This window comes from Solanum dulcamara, chromosome 5 (genome assembly GCF_947179165.1).
Source record: "Solanum dulcamara chromosome 5, daSolDulc1.2, whole genome shotgun sequence".
Classification (NCBI taxonomy): Eukaryota; Viridiplantae; Streptophyta; class Magnoliopsida; order Solanales; family Solanaceae; genus Solanum; species Solanum dulcamara.
In genome coordinates this window covers 64,515,138-64,526,035 of record NC_077241.1, presented here as the reverse complement: position 1 = coordinate 64,526,035, position 10,898 = coordinate 64,515,138, and the positions used below count along the sequence as shown (strand labels likewise).

Here is a 10,898-nt window from a genome sequence, read left to right as displayed (position 1 = left end):
GTCTTTGACTAGCTGTCCTGAATGGATGTAAAGTATGATGATGAAATAAAAGGACTTTGGCTTCTTAATACTCTGCTAGACTCTTTTGAAACTCTTCGAGTTACTTTGACTAATTCTGCTTCCAGTGGTGTTGTAACTATGAAATATGCTAAGAGTGGTGTCTTAAATGAAGAGATGAGAAGAAAATCTCAATGCTTATCTTCTTCAGTTTCACACTCCGATGTTTTGGTTACTAAAGACAAAGGGAGAAGCAAGTTCAGAGGTTACAATGAAAGAGGTAAAAGTAGAAGCAAGTCGAAGTCTAAGTACAAGAATATTATATGTGACTATTGCTACAAGAATCAGCATATCAAGAAATATTGTTATGGTGAGTCTAGCTAGTTTGTGGATTCTGGTGCTACTTCTCATGTCACGCTAAAGAAGGAATTATTTTCTTCTTACACTCCAGGTAATTTTAAAATGTTGAAAATGGGAAACAATAATGAGGTTGAGGTACTTGGCATTGGCATAACTTATTTGGAAAGTAACAATGGTTCGAGACTAATTCTCAACAATATCAAGCATGCTCCAGATGTTCTCTTAATATGAATTCGCTAGGAAACCTTGATGATGAAGGTTATGTTAACATCCTTGGTGCTGGCCAGTCGAAGCTAACTAAAGGTTCAATAATTGTAGCTTGAGGTGACAAGTTGTCTAGCTTGTATGCATTTTAGGGCTCCATTTCTATATACTCAATAAACTTGATGTAGAATGATACTTCATCAGAATTATGGCATAGAAGGTTGAGTCATATGAGTGAGAAGGGGATTGATAATATGGCTAAGAAGAATTTTCCTTCTGGAGTAAAACAAGCAAAGTAAATGTGTTCATTGCTTAGCCGGTAAACAAAAAAAGTTTCTTTTGAGAGTCATCCGCCTTCAAAAAAGCTTGATTTGCTGGAGTTGGTACATTTTAATTTGTATGGTCTTTTTAAGGTAAGGTATCATGGTGGAACACTTTACTTTATAACTTTTATTGATGATCATTCTCTCAAACTCTAGCTATACACTTTGAAGTTCAAGGATCAAGTGTTTGATGTATTCAAGAATTTTCAGGCCTTGATTGAGAGACATACTTGGAAGAAATTAAAATGCATCCGCTCAGATAATGATAGTAACTGGTGAGTATATTGGTCCTTTTGATAAATATTACAGAGAGCAAGGTATTCAGCATAAGAAAACTCCTCCAAAGACTCCTCAACTACATGGTTTAGCAGAGAGAATGAACAGAACTCTAGTTGACAGGGTTAGATGTATGCTTTTAGATGCTAAGCTATCAGATTTCTTTTGGACAAAAGCACTTAATGTTGCTGCCTATATTATCAATTTATCTTCTACTATTGCTTTGAATGGTGATGTCCCTGACAGAGTTTGGTTTGGTAAGATTGTTTCTTATGATCATCTTAAAGTATTTGGGTGTAACGCCTTTGTGCATGTTATTAAGAATGAGAGATCAAAGTTAGATACTAAAACTAGACAATGAATCTTTTTTGGTTATGGTCAAGATGAATTTGGCTATCATTTCTTTAATCCAGTTAAGAAGAAACTTGTTAGAAGCTGTGATGTTTTGTTCTTTGAAGATCAAATAATTGAAGATCTTAACAAAGCTGAGAAAATAAATTCTTAGAGTAGTGAGAGCTTAGTTGATATTGATCCAGTTTCTTTGACTATTACACCTGAAGAAAATATTCAAAATGATAAAAATCAAATTGATAATGAAGAAGGTGATGATACTCAGAATGACCAGTATGATGTTGATGCTCCAGTACAAGATGGTGTGATTGGTCAACAACAACTATTATTGATGCTCCAAAGAGTTCTCTTAGAAGATCTACTAGAGAAAAAATACATTCATCTTGTTATTCTCCCAATGAATATGTACTCTTGATTAACGGAGGAGAATCTGAGAGTATTGACGAGGCCATGGAAAGTGAAGAAAAAGAAAAGTGGTTTGATGCAATGAAAGATGAAATCAAGTCTCTACATGATAATCATACCTTTGATTTGGTTAAGCTACCTAAAGACAGAAAAGCTTTGAAAAACAGGTGAATTTTTAGGGTGAAATATGAAGATGGAAACCTGTTCCACAGCACAAAGCTAGATTAGTTGTGAAAGTATTCTCTCCATTTGTGAAGATTTCATCCATTCATTTGGTTCTAGGCTTGGCTGTAAGTTTAGACTTGAAAATTGAGCAAATGGATGTTAAAACTACTTTTCTCCATGGTGACTTAGATGAAGAAATTTATATGGAGCAGTCGGAAGGTTTTAAAGTCAAGGATAAAAAGAATTATGTTTGCAAATTGAAGAAGAGCTTATATGGTCTAAAACAAGCTCCCACAAGAAGTTTGGTTCTTTTATGAGTCAGAAAGGGCTTAAAGAAGACTTTTTCAGACCATTGTGTTTTTGTGCAAAAATTCTCTGATAGTGACTTTATCATTGTTTTGCTTTATGTTGATGGCATGTGTATTGTTGATCAGAATGCTTATTGTTGGTCAGAATGCTTGCAGGATTCAAAAGTTGAAGCAAGAGTTGAATAAGTCCTTTGCTATGAAAGACTTGGGACCAGCAAGACAGATTCTTGGCATGCGAATTGTCATTGACTGAAAGTCCAAGAAGTTGTTGCTATCGCAAGAGAAATACATTCAAAAAGTACTTTGTGGGTTTAACATGGACAAAGCTAAGGTTGTCAGTACATCTTTAGCTATGTACTTCAAATTGATCATGACGCATTATCTTTCCAGTGATGGTGAGAAGGAAGATATGAAGAAAGTTCCTTATGCTTGTAATGACCTATCTCCGTTATTATGGATAGGCCAATGGGAGAGGATTTTTAGGCCAGAAACTTTGGGTAGTAACTTCAATTTTTTTAGCCCAGGCCAGACTTGGAGGAATTCTGAGTCAGGTGAGGTCTAGGGTGACCTTGTGAATAGAGGGGTATAAAATCTCTAATTTGATTGGGTAAGCTAATGGAAGGATGATATGGAGCATTTACGGCTTCACAGAATCGCATTCAGGCGAGTAAAATTCTCAAAACTGGACTTGACGTGAAGGGTATAATTTAATATATCTTGAAAAGGGGTTGTGTTGTGAAATGGGTATATGGAGTTCAAGTTTTGAGCTCTCTATTTTTGTGCAACTCGCCAGAGAGGGATAGTCCCGCCAGAGCGGGGGCAGTCACGATATAAGATGGATAAAACCCCCCAAAAATGATTTTATTCTGCGATAGGAGGTGACACAGGGCAATTTTTATCATTTTTCCATGCTTAAGGTAAGTATTTTACTCCCTAAACTCATCCTTCGATTCCTAATACTCATAAACTAGGATGGGTGATCATTGTGGGAGTTTTTGGCCTGTGGGTAAGGATTGAAAATAGCCTTAGGGTGGGGTTAGGATTATGGGTTTGGTCTAGGAAGGGATTATATTATAATTCATGTGAATTAGGCCATTGTATTGATTATTTGTATAAATGCGACTTTTTTTATACCAAGAACAAGTGGAACGGACCCAGAAAGGGAAAGCTCTTGCACTTTGGAGTTATTAAAGCTCAAATTCGAGGTAAGTGATTATTTTATTTCCCGTATGTGTTTCGTGTACTTATTAAATTGCTTCATGGTATGCATAAGTGTATATGAATAGGGAAACATGCTAGATTTAATGTGAAATGATCACTTGCTGACCTGTTTTGTGATGAACCTGTTCTTGGTGACATAATGTTGAATACTAAAAGTAATTGTGGTTATTTTATATGTTGGGATTGGTGTCATGTTCCTACACATAGATTGGATCAAGTGTAATATTCCAACACATATTTGGATTGGGTGTCATATTCTGATATATATTTGGTTCGGGTGTCACGTTCCGACAGAAGTTGAGTATTTGTAGGTCCCTTGAGAGGACCCTTGTGTAAAGTTATATGATTTTGATGTTGTTGAACAGTGATCTTGTGAATATTGTTTGAGATGACACTGGTTAAGTTATTCTATATATATGTGCTTATTATGTTGAGTTTACTTGTGCATGATTCGCTTACTGGCTAGCGGCGTGATCCTACTAGTACACTGTTGATTTTGTGTACGAACACTATACTTGTTTTGTCTTTGTTGAGTATAGGGCATATTCAGCTGGCTGTGGAGAAACCTCACCTAAATGAGTGATTGTGTTCGAGTTCAAGAGTGAGCTATTCTTGCAAGCTGCCATGAACTCTCTCTCTCTTTGATTCTAGTCCCTCTTTTGGGACTTAGATGTTCAGACATTAGTGTTATTTGATGTCTTTCTTTGGGAATTGTATTTCCTATTTTGACTTGTAGTTGTTTAGAGTTTTGGTACGATTGACTTTTAGTTTCTAGGATAATTTCCACATGTTGGGGTTGTTGACTAGATTTTTCTGAGTTTATGGAAACTCAGTATTTCTTATTGATTAAACCGACTTCCGTATCTTTAAATTATTTATATCTCACAATTGTTGTTAGCTTGGGCTGTAAAAATGATTCTCCCACCGGAGGGTTAGTATGGGTGTCGATCAAAGCGGGTCGGGATCGTGACAATGTTTCAGTCATTGATAGTTTGATGTATGTAATGGTGTGTACAAGACTGAATATTGCTCATGTTGTTAGTATTGTTAGTTGTTTTCTCTCTAATCTAGGAAGAGAGCATTGGAATATTGTAAAGTGGATTATGAGATATCTTTGTGGCACTTATAGTCTGAGTTTGTGTTATGGAACAGAAAAGCCTACTCTTTGTGGTTACACTGATTCAGATATGATTGGTGATGTTGATACTCTCAAGTCTACTTCAGGCTACTTGACTACTTTTGTAGGGGAGTTGTGTCTTAACAATCTAGGTTGCAAAAAATGTGTTGCTTTATCTATTATAGAAGCTAAGTTTATTGTTGTTATTGAAGCTTGTAAACAGTTTTTCTGTATGAAGAGATTTTCGGGGGAACTTGGTTATGCTCAGAAGAGGTATGTGCTTTATTGCGACAGTCAAAGTGCTTTTCATCTTGGCAAAAATTATACATTTCATGATCGGTCTAAACATATTGATGTGAGATACCATTGGATTCGGGATGTGTTGGATTCTAAGTTGCTTGAACTTGAAAAGATTTATACGGACGATAATGGTTCCGACATGATGAGTAAAGTTTTTCTAAGAGGAAAGTCTGAAGAATGTTGCATGATCGTTGGGATGGCGGTCTTCTCCTCATAGTCGGGAGGAGGAGACTTTCTAAGAGGAAAGTCTGAGGAATGTTGCATGATCGTTGGGATGGCGGTCTTCTCCTCATAGTCGGGAGGAGGAGAATTATTGGGTTTTGGTGTTTTTCCCTTCATATGTGGATAAATAAAAGCCCAATTTAGACTAGCCCACTTTTGCCCCAAAGCCCTATTCTTATGGTGCATATGTAAGACTCTTCTAGATCTTAGTTTTATAATTCACGAGAGAGATTAGCAGCCACAAAGAGAAAAGTGAGAGTGTAGATTTTCGCACAAGCCCTAGAAGCCATTTTCAAATCACGATTTCCGCTTTGTTCCTTATTCAATTCAGTTGATTTTTGGATAGCTTGTTCCTTTCAACTTAATTTTTGATTGGGAACTGACAGAGGTGGATTTGGAGTCTTGTAGCTCTAGATTTTAGTTCATGAACAGTAGCTGCATTTTCATGATTTTACGCCTTTTACTTCTCTAGTTTTTGGTGCTATCTTGTTATTGTTGTTGCTAATTGTTTGACACTTCTTTGGTGGCCATTTTAGAACACATTTGTAACTCGTATTGATTATAGTGGAGCTTTGACCTTGTGGTTTTTACTCTTCACACCAAAGAGGTTTTTCACGTAAATCTTGGTGTCTCGTGTTTTTGATTTAGTTTTGTCTTGCTATATTTTTTTTGGTGATATGCTTGTTGCCTCAAATATTGTTTATGCTTGAATTGATTTGGCTCCTCTTAGTTCAAATAGAAGAAAAAGTTTAGATTTGGGTTATCTTCCGCTATTGCCTGTCGTGCACTTTTGTTTGTGCTTTCTTTTCCCAACAGTGCACACCCAAAATTGAAAGACATAGATGTCAACTAGCTAAAGCCAAGTCACATTTATGTATTATGCGTTCGTTAAAACTGGCACGGCCTCTCCCCAAAGACATCTAGCGCAAATCGAAAAATGATCAATTTATTTTATCACACGTTAAGAAAAGATTTTAGAAATTAAATGCACTTCCACATGGGTACAAAATCATATACATTGATTGTGTCTAGCAAGGAAACTTCATTGCTATTTTGTACCTCACTCTAGAATTATTTACTTCTAAAATATATATTACCACGCAAGGAAACTAGCTAAGACAATATATACATATATTTAAATAAATTAATCCATGAGATAATAATCTGAAATAATTATTTTAATATTCGAAGGAAGGGTAGCTTTCTTTGCCTTTCATTTTCATGTCATTTAAGATTGATCCTTGACGTCTAATTAGATGCAAAATTATCTAGATTTACCAATTTTACAATATAAACTATTTTCTTAATAATCGAAACAACCCCTGCTGCGGCTACCACCTACAACCCTCCCTCCCCCTCCCCCCCCCCCCCCCAATATTATTATAGAGAAAAATAAAGAAAAGAAAATAGAGTTGTCTTAGTGGAAGGTCCAAAAAAAACACTATATAATAAGCATAGGATGAAAGGGCGTTTTGTCAAATATCCAAATACTATTATTGTTTCACCAATGGCTACTAAAAGTCTTTTGCTCCCTTCTTTTCTTCTCATTTTGCTTTCATTCTCTTGGGATAAAAGCAATGCTTTGGAAGGAAGAAAAACAATTGAATCCAATTTCCACACTCTCCAACTCACCTCTATTCTTCCTTCCTCTTCTTGCAACCCCACTAACAAAGGTAATTAATTAATTAACTCTCCTTTTATATTATCCTCATAATAATATATATATCTACTTTTAATGTGTGTGAATAGAGTATGTTCGTGTATTAGTGTTGCACATTGCTATATCACTATTTTCATTTTAAATCTTCATCTAATTTTATTTTTCTTTGGTGTATGTGGTGTGATATGGCCTAAAGCTTGGATGAGGGAAGAAGGGGAGGGGAAATATTGTCGTCCCTTTGTTTCATTTTTGTGGCATTTTTGATAAAAAGGATACTATATGTTCTCATAACCATGAAAATACGATTATGACATGACTAATATCACAAATTTAAAAAATATTTTTAATAGGCGTATAAAGAAAGCTTTTCTTCTTCTTTTTTTTTAAAAAAAAAATAATTCTTAAGTTTTACTATCAGTAAAATAAAATGAATGAAATATTACCTTTATTGGATGGATGTGGGGTTGTGGTGAGAAATGGGAGGTCAACGAATGGATGATATTTGCTTTTCAAAAAGTTGTGGGGTTGAAAGTAAAGCAATAATCCAGCTACTACATTTTTCATTTTCATTCAAATATATATAAATAAAAGAATTTGAAGAACAAAGGAAAAAATTATTGATAAGTTACCTATATAAATTCAGAATAACCTTTAAAAAGTTATAAAATGATTGATAAGTTTTAAAATCATAAACCTAAGCTTAGCTTATACCGCTTTAAAAGGATCTTGATTAATCACGTTAGCTAGTTTGCAATTATTGATGTTTTCATATTCACGATTTGTTATTTTATTTTATTTTTTGTCTCACTTTCATATCAATTATTTCGAGCTCCACCTTGTCATATTTCTGATAAGTTATAACAATAATGAAGATTAAAATAAATAAAAGATTTATCCAAAATTTGGTGCAGATTTATTCAAAATAAACCTAACAATCAGTCAAAACGCAATCAATATCTTAATGATTTGAGTTGCAATCAGTCAAAGTATTTCAGCCAAACTTTTCATTTTTTTTCCTCTTCATATTATTAATATTTCCACCGTACATACAGAGCATCTATTTTGGCATATAGTTCTCAAAACCAAATATGAAGAATGAGTAATCACTACTAAAAAAAAATCATTATTTGGAAATATTTGGAAATTTTTTACTATTACAATAAAAATGTGCTTTTTATTGTGTATTTTTCTAGTGAGCTGATTCGATGGCAAATGAATAAAAAAAATTATGTTCTATAATATAAATTTATCACTGATTTGCGGTGAATGGACAATTATATGGACACATCAATTTTACTTTGAATCAAATGATGAGAGCTGAAATCCATTGTGTTATCTTTATTTATGCATACAAAAAATAATAATTACTTCAAATTACTTAAGAACTTTCTAGGGAAAATTATTGAACATGTTCCCTGACTTTTATTTGACCACCTTTTAGATAATAAAAAAAAAAAAAAAGACTTCATGTTGGTCTTATTGAGATTATATATTGATGCAATTCAACAACTATAACTCTATCTCTTAGATTTTAAAGAATGATATTTAACTAGTCACTTGCTTATATTTGCAGTGAAAACTTGTTTTTATATGCACAATAACTCCAACTTATTTTATTGGAAATTATTTTTGAATTTCTCCTCCGCGCAGGCACGCACGGAGCTTGAATTTTAACTCTATGAATTTTAAATTATACAACAACAATTTTAAGTGATAATAATTGAACTCTAAATTTAATATTTTCACATATTTAATGAATTAATTAACACAAATATATTATTTAAATAAAACATATTGAGTTCAGCCAAACGTGCATGCGAGCTACTAGTTCCAACTTCCACCCCTGCTAACACAAACACACACAAAAATGGTATGCCGATTGTTTCAATTTATATAATGATATTTGACTTTTCGAACCTGGATTATAACATCACATGACATTTTTTATGTTTATAAGAGCATGTCATACAAGATAAATAAAAAATATATATATTATTCTATTAATCTTAATTTTGATTCAATTTTTTATATTATCATTTTTAGGTAAAAGAGGAGGATCATCATTGGAGATCATCAACAAGCATGGGCCATGTTCTCAACTTAATCAAAAGGGATCAAAAGGCCCAACTGTAAACGAAATCTTGGCCCACGATCAGGCCCGAGTGGACTCAATCCAAGCCCGAATCGCAGCCCAAAACTTCAACCTCTTTAGAAAGACAGACAAAACCTCCAAGAAGAACAGAGCAAAAGACTCAAAAACCAGTCTCCCTGCACAATCCGGCATTGCTCTCGGCACCGGAAACTACATCGTCACCGTCGGAATCGGAACTCCCAAAAATGATTTGTCCCTAGTCTTCGATACCGGCAGTGACCTTACATGGACTCAATGCCAACCCTGTCTCAAATCATGCTTTACTCAACAACAACCAATTTTCAACCCATCGTCTTCTTCAACATATTCCAACATCTCTTGTACTTCTACAGCTTGTTCTGGGCTTAAATCAGCTACCGGAAATACCCCTGGTTGTTCTTTATCTACTTGCATATACGGCATACAGTATGGTGATTCGTCGTTCTCGATAGGGTACTTCGCTAAAGACAAGCTAACTTTATCAGCAACAGATGTGTTTGATGAATTCATGTTCGGTTGTGGGCAAAACAACAAAGGGTTATTCGGAAAAACCGCCGGATTAATCGGTTTAGGCCGTGATGCTCTTTCTATTGTATCTCAAACATCTGCGAAATTCGGAAAATACTTCTCTTACTGTCTTCCTACCAGGAGAGGATCTAATGGTCATTTAACCTTCGGCAAGAACAGTGGTGTAAAATCGACTATCCAATTCACACAATTCGCTTCATCACAAGGAACATCGTTCTACTTCATAGATGTATTGGGTATTTCTGTTGGTGGAAAAGCGTTAGCGATAAGTCCAATGGTGTTTAAGAACGCCGGAACAATCATAGATTCCGGTACTGTGATTACCCGGTTACCTTCAACGGCGTATGATAATCTCCGATCAACTTTCCGGCAGCTCATGACCAAGTATCCCAGAGCGCCAGATCTATCTTTGCTTGATACTTGCTATGATTTAAGCAACTACACTACCATTAACATTCCGAAAATCAGCTTCAACTTCAATGGCAATACGAAGGTGGACTTGGACATAAGTGGTATTCTTTACCCAAACGGTATCTCTCAGGTTTGCTTGGCTTTCGCCGGAAATGGAGATGACAATAGTATTGCGATTTTTGGGAATACACAACAGCAGACACTGGAGATTGTGTATGATGTTGCTGGTGAAAAATTAGGGTTTGGTTATGGGGGATGTTCTTAGAAATTTGGTTAAGTTTACTAATTAATCCAAAATACTGCAGTTGAAAAAAAAAAATTGTAATACTGCAAAAGTACTGAAAAATGTATATCCATTTATAATGTGTGTTTGACCATGTTTCATTGTGAAGAAACAATAGTTTTGTTATCAAAGTGAAAAATAATATCAAAAATTGAAGTTGTGTTTGATCATAAATATAAATTGAAATTGTTTTATTTTTTGGGATAACTTAACTAGGATCTCATTACTTCTAAATTATTTTAAAATATTGACGTGACATAGAGAGTATGCACACTTTTTTGAAGGCAAGTGATAATCGAAAATATTGGACACATATTTTTTTAATTAATAATTTATAATTAGTTAGTATATATATATATATATATATTCATTTATCTTTTTATAAAATATTTATTTTAATTTTTCCTCACTTTAAACTTTTTTTTCTTTCATTAATTTCTTTTTTTCTCACTTTTAATGATTTTTTAAAAATTATATGTCTTTTTTTAAAAAAAAATATCCTTTAATTTTAACATTTTTTTTTAAGTTTTATTTGATTTTCTTCACTTATTTTAAATACAAATTATTTGGAATTAAATTTGAGATCAAATCAAAAGGAAAGACAAAGAAAATAAAAAGAATAAATAAAAGCAATAG

General features: G+C 33.9%; 1 protein-coding gene across 1 annotated transcript; it reads left to right on the top strand.

Annotated features, from left to right (window-relative positions):
- The first annotated feature begins 6,669 nt into the window (after window positions 1-6,669).
- On the top strand, window positions 6,670-10,363 carry LOC129889346 (aspartyl protease family protein At5g10770-like). Its single transcript, XM_055964612.1, has 2 exons — window positions 6,670-6,922; window positions 8,953-10,363. Exons 1-2 carry the CDS (start codon window positions 6,709-6,711, stop codon window positions 10,242-10,244), a joined length of 1,506 nt encoding a protein of 501 aa, XP_055820587.1. The 5' UTR covers window positions 6,670-6,708; the 3' UTR covers window positions 10,245-10,363.
- The last annotated feature ends 535 nt before the right edge of the window (window positions 10,364-10,898 follow it).

What these genes read in the sequence shown, in the direction of transcription:
- LOC129889346 (XM_055964612.1), top strand. Translation starts at nt 6,709, where the DNA reads ATGAAAGGGCGTTTTGTCAAATATCCAAATACTATTATTGTTTCACCA. An exon ending in TTGCAACCCCACTAACAAAG is followed by an intron (nt 6,923 to 8,952) that starts GTAATTAATTAA and finishes TATCATTTTTAG; the next exon opens with GTAAAAGAGGAGGATCATCA.